Raw genomic sequence first — 25,367 nt, 5'->3', positions numbered from 1 at the left:
ATAAATAAATAATACCCTATTTTTGACTAGGCATATATCATAACAGATAGCTCAATAAATAAGAGTCAAGATTCGAGGTAGTAGGAGTTTCTGCAGGTTTATTACAGCATAAGGACAGGAACAGGACAACCTGCATAGGAACAGAATGGCAGGGCTAGAGTGGCCCGGCAGCTGCCGGGGCTGGGTCTGGGATGAGCGCGCTAACTTTTAATAACAATACACGGGCATATATACATAGCGCGAACACATAGCATTACATTGCAGTAGGCGTAGCAGTGGGTGGAGCAGAAGGTGTGACGCGTAGCAGTCGCGAAAGATAACAGTAAAAGTAGGTGTAACTGGGCGTATACATAGACATGTGGTGCAGACGTAACAGAATATGTCATGAATGGGGCGGAAACATTGGAGGGGGCTACCTAAGGAGCCGGGACCTCTAACCTGGTGGTGCGCGCAAACTGGCAATGACGTGTTACGAGGAGAAGCTGGGGGCTATGAACTCTGTGCTAGGAGCAGAGACTAAAGTCTGGAGGGTCGGAGCGACATGTACCTAAACCCTATCTAGTATCTGATGTTTAGGGAACATGTTGATATAAACTAGAAGTCATGAGGGGAAAAGCTAACTTGACTCTAAGACTGGACCATGCATTATTCTACATGTAGTGCGTGATGAAGAATATTAAATGACCATTAAATACAGTATTTCTCTAACGTGGAGACGAGAAGGCTAGACAATGACGGAAACTATTGATGCAGTTCAGTAGCTTAGGAATGCAGAAAAGGAGGACTAAACTGATAGCTGGAATCATAACATACTCTTGGCAGACTCAGAGGCAGAGCCAGGCTGCACCGGGCACTGCGAGGCAGGAAGTAAGTGAAAGGTCGAGGATACAGGTGGGGGCTGTATCGCTCCTTAGCGAGGCTCAGGAGACAGGAGCTGAATCTGATGTCCAGGCCCTTTTGAGGCCTAGAAACGGGGACTTTATAATGGAATAACGTGCACACTGGGGAACGTGGCAACGTAGCTTTACATAGGCCTGATATTCGTAGTATTCACGAGAACTGGAAACTGGCATACTAGAGGTGGACACAACTATAATTGCGTCATTAATCGGACATGGGGAATAACATATGCATATTGGTCATGCACACATAACATATGAGGGATGACACGTAGGGACACAGAACATGGCAAAATTTACTTTTCCACACTTCAGAGACAAACCAGACAACAGAATTTTAGATAACTTGGCCTGGAGGAAATCAGTTTGGCGAGTGCTGCACCTTATCACAAATTAGTCCCAATGACAGGCGTATACAGTTTTTGTTTAGGAATGCCAGACTGCCAAGATGACATCCATACATCCGAAGGAAGTTCAAAGGTGATCTGCTATGGCTGCTCAATCTCCAAGCATGAAGGTGGAGTCTGCGAACACTGCCCTGATGCTACAACAGCTGGTCATCCCAGAGGGGCAGCCTGACCAGAGTACAGATGCTCAAGCCCAGTAGCTCAGGATACCATACTCTGCCTGCCCAATCTAGGGACACTAAGATGACTTGGGCCTAGTTGGTCCTGATTTTGTTCAGAACTCTGTGCAGTATAGGTATCAGAGGGAAGGCATGTATGAGTCTGGAGTTCCATTCTAGGCAGAACGCGTCTCTTAGCGAGAGACACCATGGAAACTCCAACACGCATAAACGCTGACATTGGGCATCTACTATAGTAGCGAATAGATTGAGCCAGGGTTCTCTCCATTCTTGGAAGAAAACTTGTGCCACCTCTGGGTGTAAATGCCACTCGTGATCTAGTAGGATCCTGCCAGGTGGTTCACCACAAGGAATATTCATGGATGGACCAGCCATTTCCAGTAGTGCCTCATAGCACTGGGTCCTGGACTCGACTTCAAATCCGACTGAATAGCCTGAATATGCCACTTGACATGCTTGACCAGCAGGATGCTGGAGGCTATCAATCCCAGCAGCTTCAGAGTTGAACTCACTGCAACCCAGGACGGAGGATGGAAGATCAGGATCATAGCTTGAATGTTCTGGACTGTCCTTTCTGGGTGAAAGGCAAGAAATGGAACTGTGTCCAGAATGGCTCCAGCGAAGGGGAGCAGCTGAGCAGGAGTCAGGTGTGATTTTGGCACATTGATAGTGAACCCCAAGGATGACAGGAGGTTTTCTGTAATCTAGAGGTGGTTAATGACTCTCTGAGGTAAGACTGGAACCTTTGACCTCCAATGATGTACTGCCACCACTGCTATCACTTTTGTGAACATCCACGGTGCATAGGTGAGACTACAGTGGCGCAGAGGCAACTGAACCATGGGCAGCACCTGTGGGCTTGCAGATCAGCGTAATGGAAACAGACGTTCTGCAGGTCCAACTCTATCATCCAGTATCCAGGGTCAAAGGTAGAAAAGTGCCAGGCCAGAGTAAGCATCTTGAATTTGTCATTCAAGAAGAAGGCGTTGAGAGGACGCAGGTCTAAAATAGAACAAAGGCCTCCATCGTCTTAGTCAACAGGAAGTAACATGAGTAGCAACCATAACCCACTTCCGATACGGGCATTCACTCAATAGCCCTGTTGGCCAGAAGGCCTTGCACTTCGAGCCATAAAACTGACAGATAGTCCCCCATCAGTCACTCGGGGATGGGGGAAAGGGTAGTGGAGTGGCCAGGAAGGCTAAGACATACCCCTTATGGATAATATACAGGACCCACTTGTCTGATGTTATGGCCTGCCAGCCCTGCATGAATCATTGGATTCTGATTCCACCAGGTAGCTCCACTAAGCTCATGCTTGAGGGGTTTGGCAGGTGGGACTGGGGACGTCACTTGCTCTTTAACAGTGTATTCAGGGTTAGTGGTTGCCATGACTGCCAAACACCTTGGTCACCTTGCTGAGGTGGCAACTGCTGCTGTATGGAGTGTTCTTTAACAAAGTCATGAAAGGACCAATAGGGTTCATGCAAGGTGATGCAAGGTGGGGCAGATTGTTAGTGTGCTGTGGCCCTGCTCTCTTTGAACCACTTCAGAGTGCAATCTGCCTTGTACATAAAAAAGCAAGTCCGGTCAAAGGGGATTTTCATGAGGGATGACTGGACATCCGGAACCGCTGCGTGGAAGTACACATCCCGCCGATTTTCGCCCTAACAACCGATTTCGCCGTATTGAGCGATCACAAGACTCCTGTCAATTATCATTGACCCGCCCATCTAGATACTCTAGTATCTCGAAGCTGATACTTTATTCCATTTGGTGGCATCTATTTACTGTAGTCGCCTGGAGCACTGTTTACACAACGTACAGCATCATTTTTACTGCATGAACCTTTGAACCTGGAGCCACATCCAATAAACAAGGGTCACCTGGTCTCGAGCTGGGGCCGGGTCGGAAGTATCACCGGCTTAGCGACCTCTGGTCCATTCCCTTCGCGCTACAGCCCTGATGAGTCGTGCAAGCACTGTTACCGCTTGACGACGAAACACGTGTCGGCTGGCCATCCATGCAATAAAAGAGGAATCGTACTACAATCGTTTTCCCTTTGCTCTGAACATTGTTACTTGTACTTATTAATGTCCATTGAGACATCCCTCTCAATACTGTAATTTGGTGTGCATTTGGTTCTTGTTCTTATCCTGAAAATCCTGTTGACCACAGCCAGGCATGGAGACGAATGGGAACACTGGTGCCAATAGCTCACCTGATGAAATCAATGTTGTCTAGGCCACAACAAATTGTGAATTTGGCTACATAGTGACTGTCCTGTAAAGCTGGGTGAGGACAGGTCAGAGGACTTGCGGGACACTTGGAAGGACTTGAGGCAGCGAATGCCATAGAGCGTGGGAATAGCGGCCCAGAAGAACTGACATTAGCAGACCTGAGTATAAATCTGGTGGGAGAACCTACCCTTTTTCCCAAAGGTTTCTACCCTTTTGGACTCAATATTAGTGGAGTGTGAGTGAGGTTCAGCTCCGAAGGAGGAGTCGGAAACATGTTTGGATTAGTCCAGCTTGTCCATGCTTGCAGCATTAAGCTCTCTGGAGAGGGGTGTTGGCACAAAAATACAAGGTTGTTCAGGTCAGTGCAATAGTGTAATTTAGTGGTTTATTGGGACGCCAGAACAAGTTTGGCTTAGGTCCCTAAGAGAATATCAGTGAGGGCCTTGTTCAAAGGCAATTGGGGCTCATTAGTGGATTTCCCCAGCTGGAAAATATCTGTCAAGGCATTGCTTTTGACCACTAAGGTGGGGATCTGCTGCCCTTCACACCACTACCACAAAAGTAGCACTCTCGTCAATGGCAAGACCTCAGGTTGTGAGAAGCTCACAGTCAGGAGAAGTGTTGAACCCACTGGCTTCTTGTAGGTCATCATACCAGTTGTAGTCAGGGTTGGTTTGGTCACTTTCCTCACCTGTGTCATAATTGTTGTCAGAGTCTGTGACAAACAAGAACTGTAATGTGTGGGATCTTCCTTGTGCATGTGGGTTGTCAAGCATCACAGATTGCGGTTTGATGTCAACTGAGCATGGTTGAGGCTGACTCAGAATTGGAGAGCTCAATGGGCACCCCTTCCTCTGGTGTCAATGGAGTCGGCATTAGCGTTCACATTCTGAGGACCTGTTTGTGTTGTTGAGCCAGTGGTGGAGTTGGTATAGATACAAGAAGCAGGTTCACAGGTTCCAACTGGCAACTAAGGCGAACCTGCCAGCAGTAACCCAGATTAAGGGCTTAACGGCTCCATAGGGCTCGATGGTGCGCCAGAGGGTGTTGGAAAGGATTCGAAGACTCAGAGCAAGGCCTTGTGGAACTCTCGGATTTCCCTTGGTGTTGCAGACAGACCCAGAAACTCTGGACAAGCTGAGGAATGGGTTCTGTCATCTACCAACTTCAGAAGCCAGATCAAGAGGCATGGGACAGTCCGCGCACCCTCTCAGGAGTTCGAGAGTGGTGGGAAGGGGCAGACTCCCTTTTGGATTTTTTGTGCTTCTTCTTTGACTTGTACGAAGATTTTGAGTGCAAAAATGATCAACCCTAAGATTCATTCCTGTTGCTCCTAGCCCATGAACCAGACAGAGACCAAATCTTGGACTTGGACCAATCATGAAGCCAGCTCTTCCTATACTTGGTGATGTAGAGCTGCACCCTGAGGTCCCGTACAGTCTTCTGGTTCATTAATATGCTGTCACAGCAGGTCTTAGAGCTGTGGCTCGACCCCAGCCACCACAGTTAAACAGGACTAGGATCTGTCACAAATGTTTGCTTGTGACAGTCCTTACAAGGTTCGAAACTGGTCATCTTGGGAGATGATATTTCCCTTGAAAACTGAAAGAATTTTACTCCAAAAACTGTCTGAGAGATGAGAAGTAGCTCTGGATCCACATTTGGTTGCCAAAGGAAAGGAACTGATGTCAACACACTGGAGTGTGCATATATAAGCATATATAGGCCCTGCACGTCATTCCCAGAATTACATCATGGTGGAGCTGCATTGCACCACCTACCAGGGTGCAGAGGTACAGAGCAAAGGTTTCCGGATCCAGTCTGATGCCTGGGGAGTAATCAAAAGATGAAAGGTAAGAAATGTACGAATAGAAGCCTCTATCAGAAAAACAGTTCTCTTTTTAGAAAGAGCTAGCAAAAATATCTAGATTTTCTAATCATATTGTTAAGGTAATTGTTGACAACGGTATTCATTCGATTTCTCAAAGTTGCCACTTTCAAATACAGTTGTCTTGTGTTTCCAAAATACTCTGATGGATTATATTTGTAAAGCAATTCCACTGGAATCACAATAGACGTAATGTAGAGAGTAGAACAAATTCCACTGATGAAGGGTCACAGGGCTGAACACATGGTTCACGTGACAACATCAAGTTCGGGAAAAGGTGTTAGCAGGCCCCAGCTGTCGGCTGGACCTTGTCCCTCTGCTTCACAGATAGAGGTGTGCCTACCTGCGCGGAGAGTGCGCTAGGGTGGAAAGAAGGCGCTCTTGTGAGAGTTTAGTCGGGGTCACAGTCAGACGAGGCACACAAGAAACTGGCTCCTCATTAGCATAGACACACCTATTTCAGAGACCTGCGTTGCAGCTTTATTTAGATTCACTGGAGTAAGTCAGCTTGAACACTTTGCTAATTTAAGATGGCGCTAGCTTGAGAAAGTTTACTTACAACACTTTTGAATGTGATCTCATCATCAAATATTTTGAATTGAGAAAAAAATCCTGGCAAACATAGCTTGAGTATTGTGGGCAACAAAATCGATAAGACCCTTTAATATCAGTACCCAGAAGTTTGGCAAAATTAGAGGGCTGGTCAGCATTGTCACCTTAAAGCTGCTAAACATAAAGAATGTCGCGTACAGTTCCAATTTAGGAGGTTATTCTGCAATCTGTATAGTCCAAGAGCCAATTCAGTCCCAAAGAGTTTTCGTCCAAATTCCTACCAGTAGCGATCCGGTGCTACTTCATATGGGAATAAGCTGAGAGTGAGACTGGGAACAAATCATGAACAACGCTGTAGGATTTTTTTTTTTATCTTCCCGATTCCAGTCCTGTAGGGTCAATTGAGACTCAACCTTGGTCTTTTAAATATGGGCTACACTCTGGACATGCACATTATAAATTACTGTTGCCACCTTCAGTCCTCACAAGAATGGTCTCTAAAATCTATAATCTTGAAAGATATGAAAAAACAAGCTTCACCTAAACAGTTGTATGGATTCAACAATCACATTAGAATCATACGTAATTGGGAAATATTCACAGATTAGGATAATCTTCCAGGATATAAAATATTCAAAATGAGGGCAAGACAACAATGTAAGGTCCTCTCTTTTGTCATTTTATCCTGATAAAGTACACAAGGACTGGATGAAAAAAGGTTGATAAATGTATGTCGAAATGTTGCAGACTCTGTGGAGCTAAGGTAGAAACAATGCTCCATTAAATCTACATCTGCCCTCCATGACTGAAAGAAACACTTTGCTACACTCATGCTTTTAACCATATGGGTGTTAGGATAATTAATTAAGTGATCAAAATATGCATACAAGGGGCCAGTGTGCAACTGGTTTGTTTACTTAGGTTTTCAGATCTCACAATTCAACAGATAGAAAGCAAAGAGTCAGTTCAGCATGCTAAATAAAGTGATTTAGCCACTTCCATGTGTCAGACGGCCCCCGGACGTCCGACGTCATGGTAGGCGTGTGCGTCGGACGGCTGGGTGCCATCCGATTCGCGCATGTGTGGAATTCGCCCGCACAGCGGGTAAATGTGCGCCACATTGAAGCGGTTAAGTAAACCTACCTGAAAGCCTAGTTGCCGCTAAATTCTGGAACGACCTTCCCCTTTACTTCCGTACATCATTCTTCCTACCGTAATCCAGAAAGGGACTCAAGAGCTAGCTCTTCGACTGATCTCAGCAAGAACCTAGTGCCTGGATGCCCTTGTGGATGATCAACCGTGCTCTAGAAATCCAAGTTGATTGATTGGAAGTCTAATAGATTAACGAGCTAGATGATATACCACCATATCGCAAAATGAGTTGTTTTTTTAAGATAGTTTGTTTAGAAATTTAAAAAGCTTTGATAACTTTTCACTCCTTTTAAACAATAAGGTTTATTTTTTGTATATAATGACACTTATGTATGCTACGTGTATTATACAGGCACAACAGAATATCAAACAATACATCCCTTTCAAGACCACCTCCTGTTTTCACCTGTAACACAGCTCCATTGTTGTGTGCTTCTTCAAGTGATTATACTGGTGAATGAATGAATTTAGAAAGCAGCACAGCATGAAAGACTGTGTAAGATTCATACCTGTGCCTCTTCCCTCAGGCTCTGATGCGTCTCCTGGGTTCAGCTCCTCAATGAGGGGGTCCGCGTGCTCTCTGCGCCCAATACTAGGAGAAAGAGAACAAGTTATGGAGAACTGAATTATGAGCCAATTGTTTGGTTCAAGTGACACTTTGTAACATTGAATTACAGCTAGAAATAAAGGCAGACCACATTACAGAAATGGCAAACAGAACAATCCACAATCCGGGAAGAATGAATAGGAACACCAAGGCGTCAAACACATTCACTTCACTGTGACCGGAGCCCTCGGGCAAATTATTTCTAAATCTACTATGTGGTCATTGCTATGAGATTCAATGACCTCTTCTTTCTGAAGTGTGGTGATTGCTGTGAGGTTCAATGGCCTCTTCTTTCTGAAGTGTGGAGATTAATATGAGGTTCAATGACTGTTTCGTTCTGATGTGTGGTGATTGCTATGAGATCCAATGACCGATTCTTTCTGATGTGTGGTGATTCCTGCGGTTCAATGACTGCTTCTTTCTGATGTGTGGTGATTGCAATGAGGTTCAAAGACTGCTCCTTCGGATGTGTGGTGATTTCTATGCATCCAATGACCGCTTTTTTTCTGATGTGTAGTGATTGCTGTGAGGTTCAATGGCTGCTTCTTTCTGATGTGTGGTGATTGCTGAGAGGTTCAATGGCAGCTTCTTTCTGATGTGTGGTGATTTCTATGCATCCAAATGACCGCTTCTTTCTGATGTGTGGTGATTGCAATGAGGTTCAAAGACTGCTCCTTCGGATGTGTGGTGATTTCTATGCATCCAATGACCGCTTTTTTTCTGATGTGTAGTGATTGCTGTGAGGTTCAATGGCTGCTTCTTTCTGATGTGTGGTGATTGCTGAGAGGTTCAATGGCAGCTTCTTTCTGATGTGTGGTGATTTCTATGCATCCAAATGACCGCTTCTTTCTGATGTGTGGTGATTGCTATGGGATCCAATGCCAGCTTCTTGTTAATGTGTAATGATTGCTATGAGGTTCAAAGGCTGCTTCTTTCTGCTGTGTGGTGATTGCTATGAGATCCAATGACCGCTTCTTTAGGATGTATTTTGATTGCTATGAGGTTCGCAGACTGTTTCTTTCTGATGTGCGGTGATTGCTACGAGTTCCAATGACCGGTACTTTCTGATGCGTGGAGATTGCTGAGGTTCAATGACTGCTTCTTTCTGATGCGTGGAGATTGCTGAGGTTCAAAGACTGCTTCTCCAGATGTCATCATGTGTTAGTTCGTTTTGGGTTGCCTCAGGAAATGGCAGCATAAGCTGTTCTTACCTGGCACCTACTCTTGTTGGACAGACTTCCGCTTGCGTCTGGAAAATGATGTCTATCCTTTCTTTGTGTGGACACGTTTGTTTTATACAAGTACCCTTTTGCCTTTTTTGTTTTATTTTGTTGCAATGATATCACTTGTCTAACTTTAAAGCTACAATGTATCTCGGCTAGCCAGAGAAAGAGCTTGGGTGTGTGTTTGTTTATTTGATTTCAAGTTGTCTACACATATAGTCGTGCATTTTGATTTCATCTCACTGACCACTTTAACCTCAACCTTTTTTTCTAGTCTGTTTCTTTTACAAATTCAATTTTTTTCCTTTTTGGATTTTCAGTTTTTTCAGAAACCTAGTCCACTTCAATTCTACCTTTGGCATGTTAGAGGCGTTTTTAAAAAACTGCGTTACTGAATTTCACATATTACGTATCCTTTATTGAGCCCTATTGCGTACCCAAATACAATGTGGTAGTGAGGTGGTCTGAGTGGATGTATGTCGTTACAATGCATGCTTTTTCCACGCATGCCTTTACAACGCAGGTTTTACAACGCAAGTCGTTACAACGACTTGCGTTGGGGGGCGCTGGATAGTGAATAGTTTAATTTACTATTCCAACTCCAGTCCCCGTGGATAGTAGGGAAGGTTTTGGATAGTAAATTAAACTATTCCCTATCCTATAGCGCCCTCCAGCGCAAGTCGTTGTAATGACTTGCGTTGTAATTCCTGCGTTGTAAAGGTACTGTGTGGAAAAAGTTTTGTTGTAAAGGATGTTTCCCGTCTGAGCCTATGTAGTTTAATAAGGGGCTGTACGAAAACATAACTTAGAACTTTCATCCTTAAGAGTGGTACTTCACCTAATTTATTTGCGATTAGCTGAAGAAGTTAGGAACTGTCACTTTTAAATTTAAGACTCTTTCAAATGTGATGGCAAGCCATCAGGTAAATATAGTGGTAATCAGTCCCTTGACACTAGGCTGTCATGCCAGAGCAAGCACTAGATTAACCCAAGTGAAATATCCGCTTCTCACCCCCACACCATGCGGCAAATGCAGTATTGTATCCACAGACCAGAAACTGAAGAGCTCAGCACATCCAGGCATACACATGTCAAATAATCAATGGCAAAAAATATGGACAGCAAGTAGGAAACTGCAGAAGCTTGAAGGTGGTAGCGACACAAAATATTTCTTCAGGGATCTCATTTAAATTAATCAATTTCAAGAATGTAGAGCTGAGAACAATCAGTTTATTGAAAGGCTTTTCGCTGTCCCTGGACCAGTGCTTCCCAAACGTTTTAGAACTACAATATATTTTTAAAATGTCAAACTTTCACAACCCACCTAGCTTTAATAGACATGAAGTGGGGCAGAGTTCTTAAAGTAACAACAGCAATTTTATGTAAATGTCACAACCTTGACCACATGGTTTGATATTGGACTGTGAGCAGGATATTGATCTGCCCATAAAGGTAGCAAATGGTGGACTACACTGGAGTGTGGGGCTGGAACACTTTTCAGAGTGGGGTGATGGTCTGTGGCAACCGTAAAATCACAAGGCTTCTGAAAAATCTTGTCGTTGATACCAGTGATTTTAGGAAATTTGAGAAACCCCTTCTACAGCAGAGTATGCGGTAAGGCCTCACCTCCATTTTTGTGTTAAAACGAAGCCCAATGATGCATTTTGGACTACAGCGCAAATACAGTCAAAGGGCATTGGAACACTTTACTCGAGCACCATAAAGCATTACACTAGGTCAGATTAATTATATTATAAGCACAGGACATTAAGTGATTTACTCAGAATCAAAGGATGATGAGCCAGCACCGGGACTCAAACCTGGTTCCTCATATCCAAAGTTGACTGTTCTGGCCATTATGCCGCATCCATATGTCTCAAGTTATGTGTGAAAGTCATACACAATCGGCATGGTTGTTTAAGGTCAAGTATAGTGAGCACAGTCTCTGTTTAAATGGATGTGTGAAAGTTAAAATCACAAACAAATTCTGGAAGGTTCCATCGAAGTCGTGCTTGGGAATAAGTGCAAGGGTTTCTTTTAGAACTTGACTTGAGGACATTGTTCAGCGCCAACAGGGCTAATCATTTGAAATATTATTTACACATTGACACAGGCTTTCGTGACCCACCATAAACATGCTTGCGACCCACAGTTTGGGAAAGGGTGCCCTAAGCACCTTTAGTGGTAGTTTTTAACACCTTGAATGCTATGGGGATTTTTCTCCTGTGCTGGAACTCCATGAACCCCATTATTCATGACGAGCTGGGCTCGTCATCAGCGTAGCAGGAGGCTACTGCATGACGAGCCCAGCTCGTCATGAGCGTGGAAGGGGTTAATATGATTCAGGCTAGTGTAATCTCTTGGGAGATCACCCAGCTGGACAGAAGACTAGGGCCTATAAACCTTATAATGCTGATTGAAGCAAAGAAGATTCAAACGGGCCTATTGATGATTCTACTGTTTGCTGAGATTGTGGCCTGCAAAGGGATACCAGAAGATTCTACCACACTCCTGTCACAGTTCTTCTGATCACTGTTAGGGATATGCAGAATTCTTTACCCATTGCAGTTCAAAACGCCTGTCTCAAGTAGTTGCAAATTGGGATGACCAAGTTTCAGAAAGCATAAGAAGGTGACACATCAAAATCCAGCCTTGCTGCCCAGTTTAGTTTTTTCAATGTATAAGATCTATGTTATTGATTTACTCTAAATTGTGTCTTATTGTCAGATTGATAGACAAAAACCTCATGCCTCATTGTACTGCAGTGAGTGTCAACATCAATAAGTTACTGAGGCGTGTATACAGACTAGAACCACTGCAAAACCCTTAGTCTCTCCAAGATCTGAATGGCCAGCAGAGCATTGGATGTTGTGCTCATACACAAAGCATGAGGGAAACTAGAACAAAACAAGGGAAGAGGGGATTGGTTGAATCTGTAGAAAGTCTCACAGAGGACTCCAAATGTTGGGAAAAGTAAAACAAGGAACACGTAAAGAATAGCAAATATATTGGTAAAGAACGTAGCAAAAAGAAAACGAAAGAAAAGCTCACTCTCCAAACCAAGATGGGCACCGCGGTCTGAGGAGGCACTTGCAAGACTTCAAAAATGTACCAGGACACTTCAGGAAATATAGAGAAAGGCAGAAGCGAAAGCACAAACAAAGAAACAGGAAGTCCACTAGCAAAGGAAACAGAGGAAAGAGCAAAAACAACCATCATTCAATTTCAATGAAAAACAGTATGGATACGCCAGCCTGGAGGAAGTCTCAGTTGGACAACCTCTAGATTAACTATCTGGGAGATGAAAAAATGACCACAAAGTGTGGAGCAAACTTCAGATGATACCCTCATAGCCATAAGTAACATGTAACAAAATAAAACATTGTCAACAACCTGATAGTGAGGAGCAGGACTATGAGGACTGTCTGTATACATTTTGATTGCAGCTTCTGCAGCATTGAAATGTGCGATGACATTTTGATAGATTGTAATTTGATTACAAGATAAATCACTGAAGGTACTGAAGTTGAGGAACCACAGGGCAGCATTTGAGGATTAAATAATCCATAGGTACAGAAGAAAGGTGAGTAGTGAAGTGCACTGTAAAGTGAATTATAATAAATAGGTTTCCCGGTTTTCTGGTATTTTTTTATTAACATTTTCGTTTGTATTTATCCATATTTTTCCGGGGCCATCTAATTGGCATTTACCCATATGTATTTTGAGAATGAATGGAGTTGTTAAATTACATATTTCCACATTTGTTTAACTCTTAGGGCCCGATTCCGATGAGGTTTGGAAATCTTCCTGACCGACTCGGATCGGGAGAGTCCGACCGACCAAGAATAATGCATCCAGTTGCTTCCAGATACGATTCGGTCGGACTCCCATTGACTTCAAAGGGAGCCCATGTTCTGACCGAATGCATGGGCTCCCATTGAAGAAAGGGGCGGCTGGAGAAAATTGGACACCCTGTGGGGGGCACCCCCAGGTGCCTGCCACACTGTGCATGGCTGGTAAGAGAGGACCCATGGTTCCCACTAAGGACCTGATGGGAAGGCTCCGGGTGCAGGGGGGCCCGGTATAGGCCCCTAAAGTCTGATTCTGGCTGCCGATTCGAGTCGGCTGGCACGATTTGGAAAAGTTGTCCGAATCCAGCATCGTACTTGGTCATTCGGAAACACGGCCCTTAGAGACATACGATTCTGCTTCGTACGGCCCGGTCATTCCAAATGCCATCGGGTTCGACTGGGATATTCCTAACACCTAAGTCGAATCATACTCGGTCAGTCAGAAATCTTTCTGATTTGGTCGGAAAGACACGTTCCCGATCCGTTTCGGAAGGAGCAAATGCCGTTAGGAGGCCTTCATAAGCGCATCTGAATCGGCTCCTAAGACTTTCACTCATACGTAGATGCCTGTTGTGTTTTGGCAAATTAATCAGCCACATATACCAAAACACAACACCCACAGGTGCATATTAGCGTTATTAAATATATGTTAACATATGCCTGTATTTAAGGAAATCTCATCTTGTTTTTTAATCCCCCCCCTAAGCTGTCTACCTGTTCTGCTTTTGCCTGAAATTCATGAAGGACAGCACGGAGAGTCTGTCACAGAAAGCACAATTTTCAGTATTTCTCCACTTTTAAAAATAAATACAGACAGGAAACATATAGTTTTCTGTCTGTATTTATCTGTAAAAATCAGTAAAACCTGGGAGCCTTAATTATGAACAAATTCTGCAATGATCCATTGAACCCAATCAGTTTGGATTGTATGAGGACACATTCTAAGTACTGTTCATTTGCTTGATTTACTCCTTTTATCTGGTCAGCTGTTTGGGGATGGTATCTACTGGATTTACAACCATCAATCCCTAATGTGCTTAAAAGAGAAGCACAAAACCAGACGAATTGATCGCTCCTGTCTGTGACTAAGACTTAAAGTCCATGTTTTAAGAAGGCTGTTTTTTTATTTTGGAGCTGATGGTAAACATGCCTGAGTATACAATGAGCCATCTTTGAGAAATAACCCACTACAACCAATAACATTGTACAGGAGGCAGAGATGGGTAAATTCTGGACCAGGAGTAGGATGGCGTAGGCAATGGCATGAGTAACCCCATGGGTTTTGCATGGCTTAATTTAGCTTGACAGCAGTTGAAAAAGATTGAAAAAGAATCTTTACTGCATGTTGAAGCTTTGGCCATCAAAACTGTAGTGGAGTGAAGTCTAATGTTTGTGTATTATCCTAAAGGGCCACACAAATGAGTATGACGGCACTATTGTAATATCTTCTGTTGTAACGTTTTAATGGTGCAAAAAGTTGTTAATGGCTATAGAGAAGATTATCGACCTTATGAAAAATGACACGTTCTTGCACAAGCCATTATGTACAGTCTTGTTGTTTAGAGCTTTTAATTGCTTTTCAAGCTAAGATAATACATATTGCTGAGTGACAAATACATAAGGAGCAACTGAATATTGAGGTTCTGAGAGTTGGGATAAGGCATTATCCTTGCCATGTCTGCTCCCAGGCCTTTAAGTTACCAAAAAATGAAGACCTGAGAAGAATAGCATCCACCTAGCATGCCTGTGATAGGAACATTGCATTAATTTATAAAGACCGAAGTTCTTATTATCGGTCAGTAGACACACTTGACACTTTGCCCCTTTAACATAATGTCCAAAATGAAGAAAAGCATCTTGGATAGGCAACAGTTCACTATAGTATACTGTATAGTGATACTCAGGTTCAGATAAGTCTCGAGAGTAGAATGAAACTGGTTGCATAGCCTGGGTATCAGGTCCTTTTGAGACAATATATCGCACATTGCGGTGAATGAGGCATCTGTTTCCATGACGAAAAGGAGCTTAACACAGGGATGTCTCAAAATAGATTATTAAATGAAAACTTTATTTAAAGTCTCAAATGCCTTTCTTGCTCTGGACCCACATGAATGGCAGTGTTATTCTTGGTCAACTATGTAATAGCTGATACAATGTTAGAATGCAGTGAATGAATTATCTATAGAAACCAAGAAATCTCAGGACTTCTTTGATGGTTTTAGGTTGTGGCCATTCCAATATAGTCTCTGTATTTTCTATTTCATTGTATTGCGAAAATTTAAATATCACAAATCCTAAGAAGTATGCAATATGGACATCAGGTGCGCATCTTACAGGTATGGTATTAAGATGATTCTGAAGTGATATTATTGATGTTCCACTATGGTCTTGTGAAAAAAATCAATATAGCGTCCAGATAGACAATGATGTAGATATCCAATTGATCGCTGAACACTTCATTTATCAGATGCTGTAATATAGCAGAAGCATCACAGAGACTGAATGGCTTGACTATATAGTCATAGCGGCCACACTTTGTATTAAAGGCAATCTTCCTTGCTGGTATATGCTGCTTTGTATTAGGACTGGGGCCTGAGTTGGATATGTTGAAAATACCCAATTAAAACACTTAAAAAAAATCACCAGTCTTCCATTCATCACCTTCTCTTATCCGAACAGGTTTGTAAGCTACCTTAAGATCTAGTTTAGAAAAGACAGTAGCATTGCGTAACTGCGCAAGAAGAGCCGAGATTAGGGGTTCAGATACCGGATTTAATTGTAAAAGCATTCAGTGCACAGTAGTCCAAATAAAGTTGATGTTCACCCTGGCTTCAGGAACAAAGTGGGCGACCGTGCTGATGAGATTTAATGTCTGATGATGTTTTTGGCTAAGTTTTTCTGGATGTCTTTCCTCAATTCTGCTTCTTACTGGACTGTTAAGGCACACATTTCTCCTTGCAGAATCTTGGTCCTAGGGTCTGGATAAATGACACAATTATGAAAGACATTTGCTAAGGTGTGCCAGGGAGGAGGCAATTCTGCAGGAACCTTCTTTTGATATTGAGCTAGATATGTTCTGCAGGAGTCTTCTTTTGATATTGGGCAAGGCAAGATACATTTTGCATAACTCTTTCCGGTGGAAAACATTTCGCCCTCCAAAAATGATGACACTAAATTAATAGAATTCTCCTATCAGTCAGTATACATAGTGTATTAATGAAACCATGCTGTATCTGGGATCAGGGGAAAGGCAGATAGCATCTACGACATAACAGCTGCTTTTATCAAGATATCTGCATGCAGTGACCTTAATCAGTTCAGAAGATGCATGCTAGCTATTAGGGTTTTACCATCCACAGCAAATAATGTTCTCGCTTGAGACTTCTAAATGAGGCACATTCTATAGCAAAGCTACTCCATAAAAATGACAGAGGCTCCACAATTACATAGGTCCGTGGTGTATATTGGTTGCTTGGAAACTGAAAGGATTACAGTAATAAAGAGCAGAACTTTCACCAGGAGTAGGTAACTGATGAAGGTTTAAACCCTGCCTTCTGTTAAGGATGACCATCAGTGTTTCCTGGGAGCTGGGAACATTGTCTCACAAAATGGCCAGAACCTCCACAATACAAACATAAATTATCTTTCACAGCTCTCCTTTTCTTTGATTGATAATAATTTGTCACACTATCCTGCTGCATAGGTTCTTCAGTCGAAGCACTGTAATCTGTTCTGTAAATTATTATCCAGACTAATGATAAAGCTCTCTCTGGCTGTGAAACTTGTAATTCCTTATTAAAAGTTTCAATAGATTCAGCCATAAAAGATAAGGGGTCGGAAAATAGATTCATGGTTGTATTTGTTTTGGACTGGTAAACTCTCTTGAAGCTATACAAGAGTGTAAACAAACCAGCATCGTTGCTAGGCCCAAAGATTCCCCAAGTCCTGAATGGCCAGCAGAGCATTGATACTGTACTGATACACAGGGCACTTGGGGAAACATGGGGGGTGGGGAGAAAATAGAGGAATCTGTTGGGTCAGTGGGATGTTTTTATTGGTGACTCTAAACACCGGGAAGATTGAAACTAGGAATACATAATTTTATAGTGAATATAGTGGTGAGGAGCGTAGAAAAAATCATATGAATGATAAACTCACACTCCAAAGTCCAGATGGGAACTGCCATCTGAGAAGGAGCTCTGAAGACTTAAAAAATGAATCAGGACACTTCAGGAACGTAGAGAGGAGGAGGAAAGAGTGAGAAAGGAAAGCAACACAGGGACCCCGGATCGACACTTTAGGACATGTGAGGAAAACACATCAATTTCCAATGTTGACAGGTAAAGAGTGATTTACCTCGTGGCCTTTTATACTGTCTCTGTCTCACATGGAAGTGAAAGAATCACGAGGAGTTGAAAACGTGCAAGATGTGGTAAAGCACATTGTTTCCCCTGAAAGATATCCCAAAGCAAGATGGATGCTGGCTAACACATTACACCATTGTGCCTATCCTGTGCAAATCCTTACTCTCTACGAAATGGTAACCGTGCATGGTGGAAATTGTTCTGTTACAAATGCCCGGTTTCCACAGCCTCTGCTGCCTCAGTCCTCGGTGATTCTTTTCTGAGGAACAGCTCTCCGTAAGTGGCTCCAAATGGACTAACACGATGCTGTGACTGGCACTGAATCCCAACACTCAAGGTTTATCCAAGTGCTGCGGAGGTCATGATTGTATAGGTAAATCTTACTAAAAATAAAAATGTGCTCAAATATTCCTTTGAGATTGCAAACCACTTCCTGGAATCAATAGAAATGTTGACAATAAAAATGGGTATTCAAATGCATTTCTAGCAGAAAATGTTTGACTACGCATGATTTTTCACTATTTTCAGCACCAACCATGCCTATCATATTGTATCATTTGTGTTAGACATGGTGACACTTTTGTTTTTAGAACATATGGAGAAGTGCAGAGGTGACAAAATATAAAAAGCATAGAAAAAATTCTAGGGTCCTGCTGGTCTTACTTTGAAGCACTGAGAAGTAAGAATATGAAAATCAAGTAATTAAAGGTAACGCCTCATTGGAATTCAAGTACCAACATGATATGAGGTGCTTTTAGGGTATCAAGGGATCATAAATGTTGATTGGAGCAATGCTTAGCCATTTGAGGAGTGCGCCCTCCACACAGCCATGCCATCCCTGAATGGTGGAAGGCAGGATGAAGAAAGAAAGGGCCCTCTCAAAGGGGCCAGCATTGCCTTTTCTCCTGGGTTCCTTCTTCAAAGGCAACTTCTGAGGTCTGAATGCCCTCTCTCTGAAGACTGCAAATCAAACACAAAGTACTGAGGAGGACCACAGGGAGAAGAAATTGAAAATGGCATGTAATCTCATAAAGTATCCTTTAGTTTAGAATAGAAGCTTTGTGAAGAGCTGCTCTCTAGAGATGGGTGATTGCTTCCACAGCTGCCTCTTCGGGTCACATTATGTGTTTCGATCCCTTCATCAGGCACCTTTCACACACATCTTATCTCAAGTACCTGCAACTGGTTCAGGTTTGAGTATGGGCTATGGAAGGAAATAGCTCGCTCTGGGCTGTGCCACAGATACCATACAGGCAATAGTGCACATTGCACTTACACATCAGACGTGCATTCGCTTCTATTATGCGTGAACTGTTACAGCCAATGTGCGGTTTGTCACACAAGGTAAGGCTTTGGCTGGCTTTACAGTAATGGCTGGTAACTTGCACTCACAGGTAGGTGAGGGTACAGCTACAGGAGTGCCACTACACCTGGAAAAATGCGCTTCAGGATGACATTTGACAGCCACTGACAGGATCAGATGACACCAATCAAATCCATAGAGAAGACATTACCACATTTTCACTAGGGTTGCCTATAGCAAATGTGTTCCTTCCACTGCTTGTCCTAAAAATTAAGTTAATATCCTCATACAGTGTTGGTAAAGTACATTTCCCTGCGATTTATTCCACTATTTTGCTCTCGTCTATTTGGACTGCGTGCATGGAGGGCAATAGTGGATCTGGGATCCACAACATTATGAAGAGATCCCATAGAGAGGGCCACAAATAGCACCCTGTGTGGGGTGGGGGCAGCACAATGCCTCCTTCTGCCAGGCTTACACATTTTTGACATGTGTCTCAGTGGAGCCAGGTAGAAATTATCAGGATGATACAAGGACAGGATGTGCAAACTGTTTTTGGACCATATAGATCCGCGCTCTGAGACCTCTCCTATGTGTAGAGAAACACTATCTGCCCTGACAAATAGCACAATCACTGTTATAAAAACTTTATTCATTTTATTTTAATGGAAAATATTACACATTTATTCGGTTGTGTTTTATGCCAGCTTCTTAGATATTGATGGAGCGAGATAGAAAACAAAATTTTGTTTAAACTCGCGAAGTCACATTTCCATAACATGAATAAAAATATTAATGATTTGTGATATGTCGTACTAATACAACTTAGATTAAACTTTACACGTGGGGGGACTAACATGTGTGCTCATAAACGTGCATAAATGTTGCATCTTTTTGTTCGTGCAAAATAATAAAATAATTATTGTTTTCGTTTTTGTCATTACTAATTGCTGCAAACTTAAAAGAAGCATGTGCTTGTTTTACTTTTCCTTGTCTACGTGATGTCATTTCTACTATTCTAGGTGCATATGGGTCTCATGGAAAAACGGAGACTGGTAAATATAAACGCTGCTTTATTTGTTTGCAAATGGCTAGGTAACATTTTGATTAATCGGGTGGGTTAATTAATTAGTAAACCATGGGGTGGATACAGAATTTACTTTATTTCTTACATTAATACTTTTCTTGTGTTTGTTTTATACTAGAAAACATAAGTTGCCTGCTTTTGGGCCTAGTTATTTGAACCGCAGAAAAAGAGCTGACATATTATTCTGCAGAAAGTCACGAGACGCCCATTCTGAATTAAAGCGTTTCTTGAAGCTGTATTCACGAAGCAAAAAACTGATGAGCTGACATCATTCTGTCGGACATGGCCAAGGTCGAAAGTGAACAATTTGTCAGTCCTTAACTTGGCATCCGCGGAAGTGTAATGAAAGTCAATGGAAGCTGCGAGGATGACTTAATACATAGTTGCAAACGCAGGAAGCTTCTGGCTTCACGTGGAAGGAACAATGGTCTCTATGAAATATGATTTTATGGAACTTTTTGAGAATTGGGTGACATGTCACTTGTCACTCTCAGCCAATGGGACGTCGAGGATTTCTGAAAACTTTCCTTTGCTAGTTTAGTTAGCGTAGAAAGGTATAAAAAGTCATGCCCTTAGGGTTGGGCTGGCTGCTGCTTTCTGACTTTCCGATGAGGGTGAAGTGCTGCTGGACTTTGCGTGGAGCACGTAAGAATCCTCAAAGAACTTTACTTTAAATTCTATCTAATTAGCTTATTTAGGGACTTAGGTTTTAGAAATGCTAAACTTTAAATATTCACTTTGAATTTTGATTCATTTGCTTAAATTGTATTTTTCTCTTAATTCTTTACAATCATGCTTGCTTTATTGCAAATAAAATTCATTTATAGAACTATCAACTTATATACCATAATTTAGTAAATAAAATCTTACTTTTGACAAACAAGCTGGTCTTGGTTATTCAGAAGTGTAGGTTACTATTAGCTAGATCACGTCGCCTATGGTGGTCGTTTAAATGGTTGGGTTTTATTCTAATGACAATATTCTTTCTGCAAATGTATAAATATGTATATAGTTTGTAGATAATGTGTATAAAGATTTATTCTGACCACCTGATTCAGTAGGCCCAAAATATATCAGGTTCATAAATGGGTCCATATTTAGTATAGAATTTTGTTTATAGGTTATGAAGTTGGGTAGCGTTGTTTATGATATATTTTCTATAGCCCGCTGGATCAATTCTCTGGTAGCAGAAATTGATGGTTGCTAAGAGGTAACCAAGGTAATATGTTGGTTGCTAAGGGTTGCGTTATGGTATGGAAATAGGATCGATGTTTTAACACATGTTAAGTTCGTTTTTCGTGCCTATCTGTAAGCTATACCGGTATAGATTGTGTGGCGAGAAATTAGTCACGCAAGCCATCTGTTCTGTTTGTAGTGATATCGCCGAGTATCACAAGAGGTATCGCCGTGTACCATAGTGTTGTCGCCGAGCAGCACAGTTTTAGGGCTAGGTCTGAATCTTGTATAGTGAGGGTTTTCTAAGAAATCAAAGCAGCATGAGAATAGGGACAAAGCGCCTTCCATAAAACTCACTGTGATGAGAGTATTAGTTATATCCAAGCTTGAGTGAAGGGTAAAATTAACGTCGGTGCATGATTATCTATAAACAGGTTAGAGTCCTGTACGGGTACATGTTTCATATCTATAAACAGGTGAGAGCCCTGTACGGATAACGTCGTCATTTTGCTAACGGTGCATGATTTCTATAAACAGGTGAGAGTCCTGTACGGATTTCATGTGTGTTTGAAATTAGGGAATTTTCCGTGTGAAAGTGCGAGTTTGAATTGTATTTTATGTACAAGTGGAACTCTTAGAACTTTCACTTCGCGGTGGGTTCAGAGCAAAGCGAGTTCATAATTATACGTGTTAGAAGGGTGGGGTAAGATTACTCTACTGACAATTGAATATTATCCTTAGTGTGAATAGCGCCGTCTATTCCGAAGTGTGGATACTTGAATGTATGTAAACTATCCTAAATAGTGAAACGAACAGATGTTGTCTTTATAGTCATTGTTAAGAATTAATTTACACTGAAAAGTGTCCTTAAAATGGCGCTGTGAAAAGATTTTGTGAAGGAGGGGTAAGCGCCAGGAGTGAGAAGCGAGAAACCGCAGCTGCTGTGTACGTCACAGAGCCGCGCTGGGATTGGGTGACCTACGTCACAAGCTGTATTCTGATTGGCTCTTGAGTCTCTGACGGCCAGTGAGCTGATTGGTAGTTCGGAAAAACTCCAAATTTATTGGTTGAGCAGAAAAGTGACGTAGCTCAACTGTCATTGGCTTGTTGGTGTGTTTCGCGCACGGATTGGTTGTTTTACGGAACATCCCGGAAATATTTTACGAACGATTTTGTGAATTAGATTTAACTTTAAAAATGAGTTATCATTTTAAACATGTTGAGAAAAAGTCAACATTATTTCAGAAATTTAAGAATTTATTTTCACCTGACAAGAAAATCGAAACGCGAGGTGGTAAACTACTTCATAAGTATAAAACACCTGCAGCGTATATGGAAGGTGAATACGGATATCATACTGTCTTATGGTTCGATAATTGGAAACGTTATACTAAAAATGACGGTGTTTTAACTTGGCCTGATGAAGGTTCATTTAATGTAAGAGTCTTAAGAAATTTACGAGAGAAAATGAATGCTCTTGTTCCTAAACCGAGACCAACTCAATTTGAAGCTTTAGTTGAGTGGGAAGACGAGATGTGTCAGTTACAAAGAGAAGCTAGTGGAATTAAAAGACCTTCTAAAAATCCATCTTGGAAAAGAGAAACTCATGAAGATAGATTGCGAATGTGGAGACAGGGAAATATGAGTGAAGGATTGTATTTAATTCATGAAATGGTAATGGGTTCACCTACAGGGAAATCTATGGAAAGTGAATCTGAGGATGCAGTTATGGAAGAAATATATACAACTACTAGAAAGAATCAGCCTAATCAGCCTTTGAGACCTCCTAGATCATGGTCTACTCCGGTGGTTTCTACTGAAACTTCACCGAGTGCACCTCCAATTAGTGAAGCTCCTAAACTTTATCCAAATAATCGTGAAATCACTGAAACTCCTAGAAGATCAGAATTTGAGAATGTTCGAAATGAAGGTAGACATTTTACAATGACTCCAAGAGCAAGGGAACCTCCAAAAGATTATACAAGAGAGACAAGAAATGTTGAAGATGTTGATTATAATGAATATATAAGATCAAAGGAAGAATTAATAAAAAGAATGACAAAAGGCATGGAAGCTGTCACAGTTCCAGTAACGATTGGTCCTGTTCAACCCGTATTTGAGCAAAGAGAAACAAACAAAACTGGATTAACTATTCCTTTAAATACAGAAATTCAAAAGGCTGCTGAAAGATTTTATTCAGATTTATCTGAAATAAACACTTCTAAATCGAGAATGCCTGATTTAACCTTTAATGAGGATTTATCTCCAAAAACACCAATGGGTGCTGTATCAGATATAGGGAGTCCTGAAGTCAGGGTAACCACACCAAAACTTGACGTGGCCAAATTAAAAGCGAATATCGAAGAATTAATAATTGGAACAATTGGTCCAGATAGTTTAAATTACTATCGAGATGATGAACTACTGTTCATTTGCAAAAGCATTCAGTGGAAAACGAAAAACAAATATGATCAACTAGAGGATCTAGCAGCAGAACTTGAAATCGATGTGAGTAAACAAAAGAATTTTGCAAAACATTACAGATTAGACTTTTCAGAAAGTGACATTGAGAGTTTAAACTCAATGGGAAGAATAGTTCATATTAAAGATTTGATTGTCTATATCAAAAAGCTAGGAGAACTGAATAAATGGAGAGTAAAATGGACGAAAAAGAAGGAAGATGAAAGATTGGATAAATTGTCAAAACAATTTCCAATGAGAGAAGTTGCAGGTGGAGGATATGTTCATATCCCGTGGTCGAGACAAGATATTCTGTTATTTACAAATGATTTTCCAAAATTGAGGGAAAAACCAGTTGAGTGGTACAGGCAAGTTGATAGATTTATCAAAGTGTCAAAAGTTCTGTGGATTGATTTAGATGGATTTTTTGACATTGTTGTTCCATCTGATCTTTGGACAGAATGCAAAATATCGATTAGTTGGCCAAAAGCAGAACCTGAAAGAATCAAGGAAACAGGTGCCCCAAATCCAATTGTAATGGATTTTTATGAAAAAGTAATTGTTTGGATGAAAAACAAAATTCCACCCAAAGAAGTTGATTGGGTTAAAATAGAAAGAACAGAGCAGGAAACAAAAGAATCAGTTCATTCTTTTTATGAAAGACTATTGTTAATCTTTAAACAATACAGTGGTTATGAAAAATTAGATGAAAAAGACATGAGTCATTTTGTCTATAGATTTGTTTATGGACTAAAACCTGAAATTGGAGAAATGATCAGAACTAGTATTGTCGGATGGCAATCCCTATCTGTAGATGATATTCTAAGAAAAGCAAAATATTGTAGCGATGAAATAGAAGTAAAACAGAAGAAGCTGAAGGAGAAAGCCATGTGGGCTCAGGTAAAAGTGGCTGAGCAACAGATTGCCAGCATGGGTAATAAGAACACTAATTTTGTTCAAACTGGAAATACAAACCAGATACAAGGAAAGTTTAAAGGTAATAATTTCCCAAAGAAATTTAGCCCAAAAATAGAAGAGCTGAAACAAAGATTACCTTGTTTTAATTGTGGCGAAATTGGACATTGGAGGGACGAGTGTCCTCATCCTCCTAAAAACTTAAAGAATCCCTTATTGAATCCACAGATGCAGAATGGTGTTGACCTGCAGCGACAGCTACAGATGCAACAGGGGTTAAACGAATTTAATATTCAACGACAGTTACAGCAACAGCAACAACAACAGGTGAATAATCGTCAAGACCAATTGCCACAACCACCTTTTCCGAATTGTGGGGGAGTTCAAAAATATAATCCAAACGTGGGATTTCAGGGAAGTGAACAGGTAATAAAACCACAGAAACAGCAAAAGCTACAAAAGATTCAAATGCAAAATGCCTCACAACAATTCTTATTAACAGAAAGTCAAGACAGTGATTCTAATGATTATTGCTGACGGTGCCCGAGAGAGGAGGAAGAGTGTGTTGTTGGAGCCACTCTTGAGGTTGACCAGTCTGGTCCTTATGTAAACGGGAAAGTTAATGATGTAGACATCACTTTTCTAGTGGACACTGGTGCTACCCGTTCTACTGTTAGATCAGTGGGAATTGAAAACCTACCTCTCTCTGGGGATACCATCCAAGTTGTCGGAGTAAGTAATCAGCAAATTAAAACTGACTTAACTGATCCAGTACCAGTTGAAATTGGAAACTACAGAGATAAACACAGATTTGTGGTTTGTAATAGTAGTCCAGTAAATCTATTAGGTAGAGACATCCTATGTAAAATGAATTGCAGAATATATTGTTCTCCTGATGGAGTTGAGTTACAAACAATGGAGGAAGATGGGTTATACAGGATGACAATGATGATGATGGAAGCAGAAGAAACAAAATTGTTTCCTGCATTTGAAGAAAAAGATCTACCTGAAGAACTCAAAGGAACAGTGAAATCTGAAATATGGGATTTTACTGGGAATGAGAT

At 41.5% G+C, this 25,367-nt stretch overlaps 1 protein-coding gene across 2 annotated transcripts in view; it reads right to left on the bottom strand.

The window, feature by feature from the left end:
- The window catches only part of CRTAC1 (cartilage acidic protein 1), a 1,631,295-nt gene that overhangs the window by 108,117 nt on the left and 1,497,811 nt on the right, over nt 1-25,367 (bottom strand). For both annotated transcript variants that reach the window (XM_078643566.1, XM_078643565.1), the window contains exon 9: nt 7,827-7,909. In XM_078643566.1, coding sequence (XP_078499692.1) covers nt 7,827-7,909 — 83 coding nt within the window. The remainder of the gene's footprint in view (nt 1-7,826; nt 7,910-25,367) is intronic.

Source organism: Lissotriton helveticus, chromosome 5_1 (assembly GCF_964261635.1).
Source record: "Lissotriton helveticus chromosome 5_1, aLisHel1.1, whole genome shotgun sequence".
Lineage (NCBI taxonomy): Eukaryota > Metazoa > Chordata > Amphibia > Caudata > Salamandridae > Lissotriton > Lissotriton helveticus.
Note: the sequence above shows the minus strand (reverse complement) of the source record. Positions and strands in the feature narration are given on the sequence as shown.